This window comes from Nicotiana sylvestris, chromosome 5 (genome assembly GCF_000393655.2).
Source record: "Nicotiana sylvestris chromosome 5, ASM39365v2, whole genome shotgun sequence".
Classification (NCBI taxonomy): domain Eukaryota; kingdom Viridiplantae; phylum Streptophyta; class Magnoliopsida; order Solanales; family Solanaceae; genus Nicotiana; species Nicotiana sylvestris.
The window spans coordinates 159277604-159294614 of record NC_091061.1 but is presented as its reverse complement, the minus strand read 5'-3'; the positions used below and the strand labels follow the sequence as shown (position 1 = coordinate 159294614).

The window sequence follows — 17011 nt, the reverse complement described above, 5'->3', positions numbered from 1 at the left end:
AAAATTCGAAAAACCCGAAAATATCCAACAGAATCGAAGAAATCCAAACCGATATAATTGATTTGATTTGGTTTGATTTTGACAAAAACTAGATCAACCCGGTCCATATACACCCCTACTCATCATTGGTGAGCTATCATCTTAATTATATTTTGAAATTGTAACATCAAATACACACCAACTCTTTTCTTTTCACAGGTCACTCCAAGGAATAAAATATAAATATAAAAAAGGAGTGGGGTTAGGGCCGTAGGCCAATGAATGAAACACATTTAAGTGAGAGGTGCCAAATATTTGACACACTTTCTTTTTTAATTTATTTTAAAAGAATTTATGACATTTTTTTTTAATATAAAATTTCTCATTTTATCATAAAGGTGTATTATGGCCGGGCCTAGCCCGGGACCGATCCGGGCCCGCGTGCCAAACGGGCCAAATGGGCCGGTTCAAACGGGCCGGTCTCTAGTGGTGCAAAAGCCCATAGCAGACCGGTCCTGACCAAATAGCCCGTGAGCCCGGGACCGGCAGGCGGGTCTGGGCCAGTTCAACCGGGCCAAACGGCCCCAACGGTTATTTTTTTTTTAAAAAGGACCAACGGTCAGATTTTTAAAATCTAGCCATTGGCCTTCGATTTTTAGTCGTTTGGAACTTTAAAAAATAGCTATTTGACCCCCAAACTTTATTTTAACCCCAAATTTTTTATAATTACACTTTTTTCTTATTTTCAACTATAAATACCCCCTCATTCTTTCATTTTTACTCACAAATTCATCAATCTCTCTCTAATTTTCTTCTACAATTGCTTACTTTATTATTGCAATTTCGTAAAAATTGTGAAGTTGGTGAATTGAAGTATTCAAGTCTTCAACGATATTTAATTTTCAAGAAGTTGTTCGTCAATTCGGTAAACTCGTTCCAACTCTTAAGTTTTAATATTATAGTTTTGTTTGTTTTATTTGGTATAATTATAATTAATATGGACTTTTCTTTGGAAAAAATATTTGGTGGTAAGGGTAAGAGAAAATTTAAAATTGGTGAATCTAGTCGCCAAGCTACTACTCTTCCCCAGCTCTCTGGCCCAGACTAGTTACCCGTCCTCCTCCACTTATTATTCTTGATAGTGATAAACCTTGTTTTCAATTTTCCGATAGTCAATTTTTCCATGATATTGCACCAGGTCAACAATTAAGTGAAGAAGTTATGAATGCTCTTTATCCTAATCAAATGATCTTTGAAAATGATGGGGAAAATGATGATTTACATGAAACGCAGCCGGATTTAGATGATACACCTATTAGTCCTGTTAATAACCCAACTGATGTCCCACCTGACCCTTCTGTAGTAACCCCTACTTTTAACAGAAAACCTTCTAAACGGCCCGAAACATCTCTTGTTTGGCACTTTTTTACTCAACTAAGAGAACAAAATAAGGCTAAGTGTAAAACTTGTGGGTCTTTGATGGCTCATAAATATACTAGAGACCGTAGCGGTACGGGTAGTTTGACCAGACACATATTGAAACACCCTAGAGATAAAGCTAGATATTTACAAATCAAAGTTGTGCAAGAGGAGACAAGTGTAGATACTACGGTTAACCCTAGTACAGGTTCAAATCTAGTTCAACCGGGAATTAACACTGCTATCGGTGGCATTTTATATTATGGTCCAAATAAAGATCGTGAAGAATTGGCAAAAATGGTTACTGTTATGTGCTTACCCTATAGTTTTCCTTCTAACCCTCATTTTGTGCATTATATTAGAAGAGTTTTTAATCCTACTTATAAAGGATGGCCTCGCGCAACCGTAAAGAGCGATATTTATAAATATAAACATGAATATGAACAATATTTGCGCTATTTATTTACTCATATAGATTGTCGCATTGCTATTACTACTGATATTGGTAGAAGTGGTAATGACTGTGGTTATCTAACTGTTACAAGTCATTGGATAGATGAGGAGTGGATAATGCAAAAGCGCATTATTGCTTATAGAATAATTAATTCACGCCATACAGGTAAGTTTATTGCTAACACAGTTGCAGATATTTGTAGATATTTTTGTATTAGAGATAAAATAATGTCGGTTTCAATGGATAATGCTTCTAGTAACACTAATGTTATAGGCTTGCTTACAACTACACTAAATCCTGCATTTAGTAATATTTTTCATGTTAGATGTATTTGTCATATTTAATGGTATGAAAGTTTTAAATGTAGAAATTGAAAAGGTTAAAATGGCTCTTAATTGGCTTTTTTATTCAAACCGTAGAAGTAGACTTAGAGATTATTTTAAAAAATGTGATGAATTTGGCCTTAGAGAAAGAAAGGTTCCTAAACCTTGTCCGACTAGATGGAATTACATGTATGAAAGTTTAGTTGTTGCATATGAATATAGAAACCCAATAAGCGGAACATATAATGCTCGTGTATGTGATGATGATGATGAGCACCTTACAAATCAAGATTGGACTAATATTAAAATGCTTGTAGACTTTTTAGAACAATTTCATGTTGCTACAAATGAATTATCTGGGCAATATTATTCTACAATTTCTAACTGTTTAGTTTATATTGCAGCACTTGCAAATTTATTTACTCAATTTTCAGAGGGTGGGGTAATTTATCAACAAGCTATTATTTCTATGAAAGCTAAGTTTAAAAAAAAAATCCCTATCCCCCCTATTTTTGGTGTTGCTGCAGTGTTAAATCCTATAATGAAATTAGGAGGTCCTCACTTTTGGTACTCAAAAATTTATAACGCTTTATCACTTTCAGCTGAGGAATTTGCTACACTTGGAGATGCAAAAGCCTCAATTAAAATAAATGCTCAAACAATTTATAATGCTTATCAACTTGCCTTAGATCATGCTAGACCAAATGTTCCAACTCCTACTTCGTCTAGTTCGCAATCATTTAAAAGAACTGCGGGCCTAAAAGCCCTTAGTTCTTGGACGGAGTTCCGGGGTTCTCAAGGTGATAATATTGGTGATAGTTCACAACTAAATGAGCTTCAAGTTTATTTATCGCAGGGACTTGAATCAGAGAATCCCGACGGCTCCTTCGATGTTTTGAAATGGTGGAAGGACAAACAAAAACACTATCCGGTTCTTTTAAGGATGGCTCGAGATATTTTAAGTGTTCAAGCTTCAACAGTGGCATCTGAGAGCGCTTTCAGTCAAGCGAGACTTCAAATCGGTGATCATAGAGCGTCTATGAGGGAGAGCTTGAAAAAATCAGTACTCTTCAGAGATTGGATCCGTTCGGAAAGAAGAAATTTTGGACTTGCAGAATCACAACCGGAGATAGACGAAGCTTATGAAGAAATGCTAGCGGAACTTGCGCAGGATGCTGCTTCGCCCGGAAGTGGTGATGAACAAGCTTCTTTTCCAGCACCCCCAACGAAAATTCCAACGGACCTTGAAGGATTTATGAGATTTGTTAGAGATAATACATAGACTAATATGTAACTAGTATTTTGGCACATCTTCCTTAGTTTTTTTTTCCTTTTAATGGTGGTATTAGTATCATGTTGTGCTCGTTCCATTGGGGGAGGAAGACTAAGAAAGATATTGCCATGTGGGCTTAGGACCGCAGTGGGCCGGTTCCACTTATTTGGCCCGTTAGGCCGGGAACCGTTTGGTCCGGGACCGCCTCAGCCCGGCCCGCCTAAGCCCAAGCCCGTTTGGGCCGGCCTGTTTGGCCCATTTAGGCCCGGGTCCGAACCACAATATAGCCTTATTTTATCATTAATAAGATGATTTATAGGCACACAAATATATGTATCGAAAATATTTTTTTTCTTAAATTTCGTTAAGTCAAATCGTCACTTAAGAATTTTGATAATGCCGTTGGTTTAGGCAATTCAATAATTGTAGAGACATAAAACCGTGTCCTAAGATTCGTACCACTAATATTCAGTCCCCACTTATCAAATCTTTTTACTACTACTGATAAGATCATACTCTTGACAAGCAAAGAAATTATTGTCTTTTCTAACTTTAATATAAAGTGTTTCTTTTTAGTGAGAAGATCAATTCAGGAAGAATAAACAAAGGCTATAAATAGTGACTTAAATCATAGCTTAAGGCTGTAGGAAAGAATACAAGAGAATAAGATCAAGCTCTCCGCATGGGAGTTCTTCAATGGGAACCAAGAAAATGATAGTAATGCTCCTTTTGGCCTTCTACTTTTCATGTGGTTTATATCTGGCCAAGATTTTGCCTTCTGGTACTTCTTCTTCATCTCTATCTAAGCCCTTTAATTTATACCCTTTTCCTCTTTCATTACACCTTATTTGTTCAAATTTACTGTTTCTTTTCTGTTTAACTCAGTCTCTTTACCTTCGCAAGTTAAGGGTAAGGTATGCGTATATATTATCCTCTACAGACCCCACTCGTGAAATTATACTGTATATGTTATTATTGTTGTTGTTCTCTATTTAACTCAAATAGTTGAAGTTCTGATTTTCATTATTTGATTCATAGGCAATCCAATTACTTAATGAAAGGCAAACTTTGTGTTTTACCTTGTTTTAGTAAAGGGATATGGACTTTTACTTGTCATCTGAATCATACAGTAGGAAAAGTGCCCCCGCCCACCCACCCCCCGGGACAAATTCGATTTCCCAATAGCACTAGCTTTTGCTTTGGAGTTCTTTAGAGAGTAATCAAGAAAAAAAAGTTGGTAGAAGGTCACACACAAAAAGGTGTTGGATTATATTATTTTGATGAAAAAATATAGTTTCCTAATATTCCATATATTGTGTATAAAAACCATATTCTAAACCAACTGTCACTTTCCTCGAGGGGTGGGGGAGGAGCTAAAGTAACACAGGAAGTTTAATGGGATTCCGCCGAAAAATTATATTGTGTAAGTAGGAAAAAATAATCATATTTGTATATATATAAATTGTTAAATTTACTTAACATAAAAAAAGTTTCTAGTGTAGTGACAAGGTTATATAGGGTATTTGGACTTGCCGAGATAGTTTGGAAATTGGAGGAGTCCCGAGGGGCTCGCATGAGTTTCGGAGTGATTTTAAATTATCTTATGGGTAACTTAAAATTACTTTTAAGTAGTAATAGGTTTGAGTCCCAAGTGTGCTGCTCTTGCTTTTTCTATTCCCCTTGCTAGAATTTCTGGTTCTGCCACACTGGAAGATAGGGGCTCTGTCTTTCTGTACCTTATTGAGGTGCTCAATTTCTTACTATTACAAATATGATGGTATATGAGGATTTCAGCTGATGAGTGTAATTAATGTGTACTACAGAATTCTTAATTCATAAAAATCTTCTATTTTGCAGATAGCAAAGAAGTAGTAGCAGAACAACTTAATAATCATAATGTTCATGAAAAGACAGCAATAGATGTTAACAGCAAATATGGCCATACTGAAGCTCATTTTGGTGGTAAAGGAGGAAATGGAGGGGAAGAATCTCGATCTCCTTCGAATCAGGGATCGTCGAATGTCATACCAATTTACGCTGCAAATGCTCACCACAATCACCATCGCGGTGCTGCAAGCTGCCACGGAAACCACAATGAATATCTAGCCTTCGTCGCTGCAATGTTCTTCGCTTGCATTGTACTTAAAGACCCTGTGTTTATTGAGTAAAAAGAGAGTACAACGTAGTCATTCTGAATCCCTGACTCGTCTCGTTTTGAGCCTTTGGCCTATATGACATTGGGTCAAATCTGTCTAGTGATTGTTGTGTACTCTGTTTGTTTCAACTTTGATTAGTTGTGGATGTATTAGGATGTTTATGTCTTTTTGTTTCCTTTTTTTTCCTACAAAACTTCCATTGTATAACATGTTGATTGGATAAGCTTTATAGTTCTGTATTCAGGATTTTATCAGCTTATTTTTCTTCTTTTTTTCTGCGGTTCTATTCATTTACCTATCGATTGATACTAGCTGATAACAATGAAAAGTGGAATAACTTGTTGAGAACTAGTTTAATAGACCTTAGGAGTTATGAGAAGTTCAAGATTTGTAACTATTTGAATGCAATGTAAACTGATTCAGACACTACTTTTATCGAAAGAAAAAAAAAGTATACAAAATAAGCATGACAAGATTGTGATTTTCCCTTATTTTTATTTTATTTGGTTAAACCAAATAATTTAAATTTAATAGATAAAAAGTGAAGTCAGCATTATTGGCACGCAGTCTCGCTTTCTGTTGGTGGTAGGTTTTTAGGACTAACTATTATTTTCCTTCATTGTTGATCACCTTGCTGTCTTGTTTTTATTTTACTTTTATATGTCTTTTTGATACTGTCCCTTCTTATCTATATTTTTCATTAATGTGGTGCTTATGCTTTCAGTCTCTCTATCCTCACAAGGTAGGGGTAAGGTCTGCATACACACTATCCTCTCCAAATCTCACGTTGTAGGATAATATTGGGTATGTTGTTGTTGTAATTAAAAAGTAAAGTAAGAACATAATGTAATTATGATTAAGTAATAAATGTGTTCATGTAAGATATGTGTCTTGCATTTATTGGTTTGATATAAATACTGAGTGAGGAATAGTGTATAGATTATTCAGAAAGTCCCTCAACAACAACAGCAAGCCCAGTGTAATTGCACAAATGGGGTTCCACAAATGGGATTTGGGGAGGGTAATATGTACGCAGACCTTACTCCTACCTTGAGACCTTGAGAAGGTAAAAGACGATGTTTCCGATAAACGCTCCGCTCGAAGTCAAAAAGTAATATATCCTGATTATCATGAATTTTACCACAAAAGGACAGATGTTCCAATCACTTCTCCAAGGAATCTTTAAAGTTAAATCAAGTGGACAACTTCATCAGCATCTGCTATATTTCTAGAATACTAGGAAACCCATACCATAGGTGAAAATCAAGATGCCCCAATTGCCTAACACCAACTACTATAAACTTATTATGTCAAAGAGTAGTATATATAAGCCATCCAATTATAGTCCACTGCATTTTTATAAGAAATACACATCAGATTATACGTTTTCTAAGCTTTCTTTTTATCCTGTTTTGAATTCAAAGGCATTATCTATATAAACTAACCTTTCCCTTTTAGGTTTTAAACCTAACTCATAGGCAAGTGCATGTATTTTCCTACTTAGATTAGTAGACAGACGTGCCCCATCTGCTACTTTGTTCTAAAAGAATCAATCTACCCTTTTGTTTTTTGTCATAGTTAGTTATCATCTTTTATTGGAATGAATACTAAAAGAGATAGGAATCAAGAAACTAAATAGTACTCTGCACCTAACTTTTCGGGAGGGTGGAGCTGGAAGTCCAGATACGGATTCAGCCGAACCCAGAAGTTTTTGCACAAAGAGCGTATTCGTATTAAAAAGTTCATTAAATATATACATATATCAAATTTAGAAATCAGTTATTAGCATAAAGTGAAATCCTGATTCTGCCTATGCTTTCCAGCCATAGATTTGTGGTACTTAGTTCTAATTCATCAAGAAATGAGAAAATGCTTGTGAGATTCATTCCTTCTAGTGGTGGGAAATGTGGAGTCTCTATCTTTTCTTCCAGCAGTCAAAGGTAATGTGCCTTTTGAATTTAATAGTGATTTGTTCAAAGTACCTGCCTATGTTAGGTTCAACAAGTAAGATCCTTCACCTTCAAATGTTTGATATAGAAGGGAAGTGAAAATCCATCCTTCCTCCTTTTTGTCTCCCAGTTATAAGGAAAATAACTTTCGTCAATAAGCGTGAAGAGTCATCTTTCCCCTTGTGATGAAAAATGATTTTTCTCGGAGAAGTTTTTTAGTAATCAAATACTAGAAAAATAACTTTTTTTTATGCAATATATTTTCCTGAAAAACGACTTTCATCGCAGAGTAACTTACCTATTTTTATACTTAATTCTTCTTGCTTATACTTCCTAAACAAATATTTTACTTTCCCTGTTGGAACTCCTCTTCTTTTATTCCTTTCACCAGAAGAGAATTGATATATGATTTCTCCACAATATCTACTCAAAGTTCAAGATTTGAAAATAACTTATTCTCATCCGATGCATACTTTGATTTAAATGTGCAACATAACCTTAAGCAGAAAATTCAAACTTGGCATATAGTATAGGTCATTTCTTTCCACATCTAAAATTCATGCTCAGAATCAAGTATTTAACTCCAAAATATCCAGACATAGAGATTGTTCGGGGAATAAAGGGCGAAAATTTAAGGACAGTTGTGAAGACAAAACATAGAGAAGCTACTTTCAAACGTTTGTGGATCATAAACTTAAGAGAAATAAGCCCAGAAATGTTTCAAACAACTCATTCTCGCTTTAGATTAAGGGTGCCTAAACGTGAAGAAATCCTCAATGAGGTGGAACTGTCCTTTTGTATCTGAGTTCTAAAGCTAGAAGCAAGGTATGTGGAAAGAAGATACATCAAACACCACACATGAAAAGAAGCCCAGCTACGAGTTCAGCCGAACCCTGAAACTTCGCTCAAACAATGTATTTGTGTTAAGGAATTCATTAAATATGTACAAATATTAAATTTAGAACCCAGTTATAAGCACTTGAAGTCATCATTCTAACATTCATAAACCATAAAGTTAAAATCTTGGCTCCGCCTCGGTATGAAATAACATATAATATAAGTGATTCTGAGTAAGAAAAGTCCAAAAGTATGATACCTCAGGTTAATCAAGATAGGTCTCCATTTACACTTGGATATTTGGTAAGAATGGCCAATACTAAATGCTTTTTCTACCTGATTGATCTGGGAATCTAAGAACTATAGGAGTAGTTGTCAACTCATTCCTAGGACAACGCCATTAGATATCTAACCATTATAAAGATCATCTAGCACCCTATACTCTGAAAAAGAAAGAAAAAAAGGAACAAATACGTCATTCGATTAAAGGACAGCCCTGTGCACATTTGATTATTTTTTTTAATGAACGAGACAGATCTGGGTATACGCACCGGGAAAATTCAGCAGCTACATCCTATCTGAGATGTAATAAGGAGTTTAACCTATGTGAAATATGACAATGAAAAATGGGATGATTGTAGTTCTTTAAGATGCTATTTGTCTGCAGAAAGCAGAAGATATTCCAGGAGCTGCAAGCTGGACTCGGCGAGTACAAAAACTGTGGTATCCAGAGAGAAAAAGTATGAATAATCCTAAATGATGTTATGACATTTTACAAATCTGGTCAACACTTTTTTCAATCAGCTAGCAGGTATTTAACAAAGTAATCTAATCACCATCCGGAAAGGATGTCGAAGGAACCAATTTCACTGTTCTAGTTTAGATTAGATGAATGAGGTTTGAAGCAACGGTTCTCATCCTATGAAAAACTGTGAATTGTGTCCTTCAAAACTGTGAGAGGAGTTCAAGCTTACGAGCTTGGAAGAATTTGCAACGACCTTTCCCACTTGACTCGATATCTTCACTTCTCCTCTTTACACCTGTGAAACCAATATCAGTTAGCTTCACCTGCCGCTTACTAGCTCTTCCGTTGGATTCATCTTCATCATTGGCATCAGATTCCCTATGGAAACCACATAAAAGGGATCCACATTAAAGAATAATAGCAATATGGCTTGAACTGCCTATGTTGAAGTAGGAAAAACTTATTTAGCTCTCACTCATTTCCAAGTTCCAACTCTCTATTAAAGAGCCGTAGAGGACACCTATCAGAAGAATAGCTCAATAGAGACGAGGATGCTTTTTCTTTCTTTTAAAGAATGTTTCTTATCCTGACAAATTTCCAATGGTTATAGGCCAGCAAATGAAAAGATTTAGAGGGGAAAAATAAACTGATTGATATGATTAACCACACAAGAGGGATTTCAGGAGAAAGAAAAAATATGAGATGATAAATACAAGGATCCCTGCATGCTCCAATTGCATATTAAAGTTTAATCATGTGAAATGTTTTATGGGATTTATAAATGGACTCACCATAGTACTTCAACATTATCCTTGGAGTATGAATTACATGTTCCCCAGCTGAAACGGACCAAGGTTGGGAACCCAAAAACTCCATGTTTGTGATGATCCAGCCAAGCTTTTGTCTCAGGATCTACCGGCAAAAATGGATGCCAAATTGCCCGTCCATTTTGAGTAAGATATTAGAATCTAGCAACATATCATCCCAACTTTAACTGAATGGAAGTAAAAAATACCTCCAGGATATCCAGATCCAAAGTTCCTTTGCATGTTCTCAGCAGTTTCATCAAGCACCCAATCCCGCAAGGCTCGGTCCCTAGTAACCTGAAAGATGGTTCAAAATGACATCAAATTTTACTTTCAGATTCTAGTCTTACAAAGGAAGATGAATAGAGCGAGACAAAGTGGCAGATCCCAAATCACCTTTGCAACAATACTGGCTCCACTTACGACGGGGTAAAGACTGTCAGCTTTTTTTGCAACAACAAATTTGATTGCTGGAAATATTTCAGAGAGCTTCACTCTATACTTTTCGGGATCACCGACAGTATCCACATAAACCTGAAATGGATTTATTAGTGCATTGCTTCTGACAATGTCTAAATAACTTGTGGAGTAAAATATATACTTCATTTGTAAATGTTATTTGTTTCCTTTTTGCTTCTTAGAGAAGTACAGGCATCCAGGAAAACTACTGATGTTTATGTCTTCTGGAGCAATTTATATCATATAGTATACTAACAAAAGTAAAGGTGTGATGACCAAAATCAAGGAAGCTATATTTTTTGGTTAGATATACTGGGTTGTTTGTGGCAGAGAGAGCGCGGCATGCACAAGAGGAGAATGTTGCATTCTGAAAAAGTAAATTTGGAAATGTTGAGGTCTAACCAGTATATGTGGACAAAAGATGCCATCACCTGTAGGACTCTAGGTTGAGCTTGGAGCTGCTAAGAGCTAGGTAAAATGCAAACAGTTTAGTCTGGTTGAGTATGTGGTCTTAAATTTTGACATAAAAGAGCTTTGTTCCAGCGATATGTTATGTACATCGCAGCCTCATCTATCAAGTATAGCAAACTGGCTAGAGGTTGGATTTCAGAAGCTGGTACATAAGTTTGTCAATTAAGAAAAAGATAGCCTGTAGATATCCGGAGCTGAACGAGGCAGATTTATTTTATTTTGGTTAGAATAACTTTGCCAATGTGAGCTATGCAAAGCATAGTCGGTCTCAAGCCCAAATAAAGGAGGAGAGTTTGTTGTGAGTAGACGAACAACATAAAAATAGTCTAATTATGATGAATCCTCTAAATCAGTTGTGCATCCTGTAGCCGAACTCAACTAGTTTGGGATTGATTGATTTATATTTTGGTTAAAATAGCAAAGATAGTTGAAGTAAAGTTCCTCTATCTGATATATTTCAGTTTTTCTTTCCCCTCTCTTAACAGTCAGAGAACAGGATCTCTATGTACGCTAACTAGCGAAAAAGAAACAGGAGCCATAAAACAGAAATTCTCATTCTTCTCTTCTCCGTTCCTTATTTTGTTCTCTTACTGGGGATTGGGTGGAATCAGGAGTGGTAGGACACACATTTAACTTTTTATTCAACCATCAACCAAAGCATCAAATACACCAGGAAACAAAGTCGGAAGGTTGAATGTAGAGTTAGCTGGTAGTCAGCACCATAATAGTCTCCCGAACACAAGCAGCACAACCAGGGAAAGAAGTTGGAGAGCTGAGTGGTATGTTGTAAACAGATCTGATAGAGTAACAGTGAGTAATCAGTTTTCTGATCAGCATCACTACAGAGTTGGTAGGTTTGGCTCTACCAACATGATTCAAGTTATTCAACCTATCCCTTTCTCTTCTTTTATGGTGTGGTGTTCCATATGACCAACTTGAGTCGGAGTTGTTTGATAGACACCGACTTTACCACCAGAAATCACCCTATCATTCTGTTGGATTCCCATGTTTGTTTGTAGAGCAAAAGGGATAATTCTTAAGCCCAAAGCCTCATATAGCATAGTAAATGCACCTGAAGTCCTTCCTTGACTCTCTATAATTTATATTATTATTTCCTTACTTCACCCCCACCCCCCAAACAAGAAGGGGCATATCTTCTTCTGCACCAATTTTCAGTAAAAACTGGGACAAACTAAGTTGGACGTACACATAACAACAACAACAACCACCCAGTATAATCCCACTAGTGGGGTCTGGAAGTTGGACGTACACATATTCCACGAAAATGTAAGTTTCCCCTTTTGCTAAAAGAAAACACTAGTCTATGCAGCATAGACATCTTCAAGGGAGGCAAGTCTATCGAATTCAAAATAAGATAAGTTTACCTCAGTTAAAAGAACGCCAAGGTCCAGTGCCTTCCTTACAAGGCCAATTGCAGAATTATGTGATATTTCATTAAGATTTATTTTGGTTCTGTCAACAAGTAGAAAAGAAAAAAAATATGTGAGGAGTTGATAAAATTGGAGTATGATAAACCAAAAGAGAGTTATGTACAAACTTCTTTAACATCTTGGCTGAGAGATCTCTTGGATCTATTACATCAACCGCCCATCCGATGGATTCATTTGTCTTTAATTCCTCGAATAATTCTTCCCTCTTCTCTTCTTTCAAAGTCTTCGAGTCTGTATTGTTTATCCCAAAAAAGAAAAACAAGTTCTTGAGTCTGCATGAACATGAAAGAAATTTGCAGGTAATATAGTTATTTGTTATATGTAGAGAAAACAACATGAAATCTAATGCCAATCATCCAGTATTTTCTCTAACAATTTAATCAGGATATATAGCTTCTTTTTGTTACATTCACCCAGCTGAAGATTTGCTGTAAAATTTTAAACGATCATCTTCGCACTTTAAGGAAGGAAGTCTTATAATTCTATACGCAACACCTCTATGTGGATTCAGTTATCACAGACCCAATAGGAAGAAAGGAAAGGAAAAGAGAAATGAACAAATATGAAAACTGAAATAGTGATGCTCACTTTCTCTGAGTTGAGAAAAAAGAAAACAAACCCCAACAGTCTCAAGAAGCAATGAGAAAGGTGCAGTCACTTGAGTATAACAGAAAAAAAAGAGGAATGAAGAGATGCCAATTGAGAGACCGTGTTTAGATAGATAACCGTTTGAGTTAGTTGTGTCTACTCCTAGTAGAAGATAAACCTCATGGACAGTTGATATGGCAACTTCTAACACTGTTAATCATCGCAAAACCTATAAACATCCAAAACATGATAAACCTAGATACGATGAAATCAGAGGCTTATTCAATTGAACGTCGTCGTTATAACTCAATTACACTTGTATAATTACAACAAATCAAAATGCACATATTGCTGCGTGCTCTGAAAACCAGCATTAATAGAATTAAATTACTGGGAGGGGGCACACCAAACAAAATGTGTGCCTTTACTGGCTGGCACACTCCTAGAAGAACATTTCTTTTTTTAGTACATATAAATTTACTGCTGATTCTTATATTCAAGTAAATTGTTTTCTGTTGAAGCGTCTACTAACTATGCGCATGATGAATAGTTTCTGCAATAGTTTTGTTCTACATTGAGCTCAGCATTTCCTTCAAATGTTTACTAGTTCTTCATTGCACCAAATTGTAAGTCAGAAAGAAATCGATTGCATATTAGAAATGTGACATAGTATACATTGATTATCGTCTTAAAAAAACTGCAAGGCGCAAGCACAGTGCCCATTTGGCAGCACTTCATCATCAAATCAAAACTCAAGAACAAGCAGACACTCCATCAACAAGAATGAGTAGTAGGCAGCCAAACATGCCGAAACAAATATAAGCAACTAAAACACTCAATGCATCCTTAGAGAAGATACTCAAATCCAAATCCAAATCCAATGTATATCAAAGAGTAAAGGCGGAACAACATCAACAACAACAATTACGCCAGTGGCGAAGCCAAAAAGTTCCCCAAGGGTGTTCAAACTTGAAAGAAATAAAAAATTTCCTGACAAACGGTATTCGATCTATGTTATATACATCTAAAATCTAATATTTTACTTATATACACAAAGTAAATTTTCGTAATATTTCGACAAGCAAAAGGTGGCTTCGCCCCTGAATTACGCCTCAATCCAGACTAGTTAACATAGACTATATGAATCTTAAATATCCATTCTGCTCTATTTGGTCTATGGAATCCTTTCTAATCTAAAATTATAACCCCTGATATAGAGCACGCCTAGGAGAGTACATCCACATACTCAATATTTCGAGGATCCATTATAATTTTGACTAATATTAGTCTGCTGTAATTATCCTCGTTTATTCGGGGATTTGAACTGGAAATGTGAGCTCAGGTAGCAAAAATAAAACAAAATAAAAAAGAACTAAGTGTCTTAATAAGTTACCTGCAAATTGTAAAGTGGAAAGAGTCTTCTGGTACGAGCGTGCACAGTACAAGCATCCGTACACCATGGGTCCTGTAAATCATATGCAGATAAGGATTTAAACAGAAATGCATCCCCCAGCAGTCAGTGAAGAGCAAAAGAAGGGATGAATAAAGGAGGGAGTACCTAAAACAGGACCGCGACCAGCTTCGTCAATACCCATGATACAAGGTTTCGATGCCCATATCGGAAGCTGTCCTAAGGAACCCATTTCGGCTGCCCACCACCCCAAACCCCTCTCACAATCACTGCCCTATTCCCTCTCTCTCTCTCTCTCTCTCTCTCTCTCTCTCTCTCTCTCTGCTCACTTCCCGCCAGAAAGGGGCTCACTTCTCCACGAGACTATCCATTTTCAACTCGTGTATTTCTTTTAACCCTCAGGCTTTAACAATAATAGCCAGTTTGACCAAAAATATTATTTTTTCAAAATTAAAGTATTTGGCCAAATATTTAGAAAGGAAAAAAAAGGTACTTTTGAATAAAAGTACTTTTTAAAATTACTTTTGAGACAAATATATTTAAAAGTATTTTTTAAAAGCTCGACCAAATATTAATTAATATTTAAATGTGCTTTTTAAATTAATTAGTCAAATACAAATTATTTTTTACCAAAATTATATTCTAAAATCATTTTTCATATTTAGCAAATTTTAAACGCTTAGCCAAACAGGTTATAAGTCATTTAGCATAATTTTATTGTGGACTCTAACCAAACCGGATTGGGCTAATAAAGACCAATTGTAACTTCAAGTCTAAGCAGTTGAAAATAGGTCCTCGCAAAATACAAGAAAAATTTTATATTTTTAGCCGTTTTCAAAAATATGTAATTTAATAATTTTTATATATATAATTATGTTTATATACATATTTTATATAATTTTTTTGCTAGCAAATAGAATTAATTTCGGTCAACCAACCAATTTTGTATTTCGTGCAAAATGCAAACCAATCCAACAAGGCCCAGGCAGCTGGGCTAAACGTGATCTTAGGCCCGGTCCATAATGAACAAAAAACACTACTCCTTCTTCTTGAAAATGTTACATGCTATAGCTAAATAATGCACCATATTTTATTATAAACCAAAGTACTTTAAAAATATTACTATTTATAGTCACTATTTATATTTTATAGCAAAGTACAAATATATACAACTGATCCCTCAACTTTTCACTCAACTCTCTCCTTTTCCCTCTCTTTTCGCTCTAGGCAAGGCTGTCGTTCAGCCAGTCATCTTCTTCGGCGGAGCTCTACCGGAGCCCAACGAAGCAGTTGCATAATCGGCCAGTAAAACTTCTCAAATATATTCATATAAGGTGGTTGTTGCCTCTCTCTTTCCTTCTCTCATCTCCACCCTCAGATCTAGATCTCAAAATCACAAAATCGCGATGGGTCCATTATCGGTGGCGAAAATAATAGAGAGGAAGATCGGAGGCCTCACCGGATCAGGATCTAACGGAGATGCCGAAATCCATTCTCCTTCTTTGTATCTCATATATGAGTGTATTTATCTGACCGGATTTTGGTACAACAACCAGCTATTCTTCTCTCTCTCTCTCTCTCTCTCTCTCTCTCTCTCTCTCTCTCTCTCTCTCACCCCCCCCCCCTTCTCTCATCTCCATCGTCAGATCTATATCTGAAAATCACGAAATCGTGATAGGTCCATTACCGGTGACAAAAATAATGGAGGACGAAGATCGGGACCTCACCAGATCTTGGATCTAACATATCGGAGATGCCAGAATCCATGGCTTCTTCTCCTTCTTTCTATCTCACATCTAAGTCTATTCGCCTGACCAAATTTTGTTAGATACATGTGATAGTTTATTCTCAGATCTGGTAGAATTTTTGTTCGTCTTCATTTTTAGTTTTAATACAACGTATATAGTGCTTTGTTTGGCCGGATGACGCCATCTCCGGCGAACTTTCTTCTCTTCTTTGTTATTGAGTCACATAAAATGATACAAATACATTATATTTTGCATAAATGCACTCAATTTTGAGTGTATTCTATTTTTTCAATGCAAGTATAATGTCACGCCCCAATCCTCGGGGAGCGCGCCCGAGCGAACCCGGTCGAGCAAGTCTATCTAGCATTTCTTACCCGACTCATTCTATATCCATAGAAGTAATGCATTACCAATTATTAAACATGGGAGAGAGAGTTGTTATATAAATGCATAAACATTGCTAGTTAGATTCTTACTTAAATACAACATACCATAGTTAAGTTTCCAAAAGTACATACAATTGACAGTCTAGTGGAGAAAAGTTTTAAAATACAATGTGATCCTATGACCACTCCGGTACCCGTACATGACCCACATAAGCGTCTACAGAGTCTCTAAGGATACAGAAGACCAAATGACAATGCCGGCAATAAGGCCCCAGCTATACCTCAAAATATGAAAATTTACACAAAATAAGAACTACAAAACCCCTGGGAGAAATGGGGGCTCACCAACACAACTGTGAAGAGAGAAAGAGAGCACCACTATCTGCGATCGGCACTATCAGCAACGGAACCACCTACATCCATTTAAAGATGTAGCGCCCCCCGGCAAAAGGGACGTTAGTACTGTCAAATAGTACTAGTATGTAAGGAAAACACAATTCTTAATAGGATGAACAGTGAACGAATAGAAGGCAGTTATAACATCAACAAGTACTTC

General features: G+C 36.2%; 2 protein-coding genes across 2 annotated transcripts; one reads left to right on the top strand and one right to left on the bottom strand.

Moving 5' to 3' along the window:
* The first annotated feature begins 3942 nt into the window (after positions 1 to 3942).
* On the top strand, positions 3943 to 5858 carry LOC104249045 (uncharacterized). The gene is made up of 2 exons (XM_009805414.2): positions 3943 to 4229; positions 5306 to 5858. Exons 1-2 carry the CDS (start codon positions 4145 to 4147, stop codon positions 5614 to 5616), a joined length of 396 nt encoding a protein of 131 aa, XP_009803716.1. The 5' UTR covers positions 3943 to 4144; the 3' UTR covers positions 5617 to 5858.
* A 3253-nt stretch (positions 5859 to 9111) lies between these two features.
* On the bottom strand, positions 9112 to 14705 carry LOC104249046 (ribonuclease H2 subunit A). The gene is made up of 8 exons (XM_009805415.2): positions 14469 to 14705; positions 14304 to 14375; positions 12430 to 12553; positions 12257 to 12344; positions 10338 to 10475; positions 10151 to 10238; positions 9927 to 10047; positions 9112 to 9513 (listed from the first exon to the last, which is right to left on the bottom strand). The coding sequence occupies exons 1-8, from the start codon at positions 14551 to 14553 to the stop codon at positions 9336 to 9338; spliced, it is 894 nt and encodes a 297-aa protein (XP_009803717.1). The 5' UTR covers positions 14554 to 14705; the 3' UTR covers positions 9112 to 9335.
* Between the last annotated feature and the right edge of the window lie 2306 nt (positions 14706 to 17011).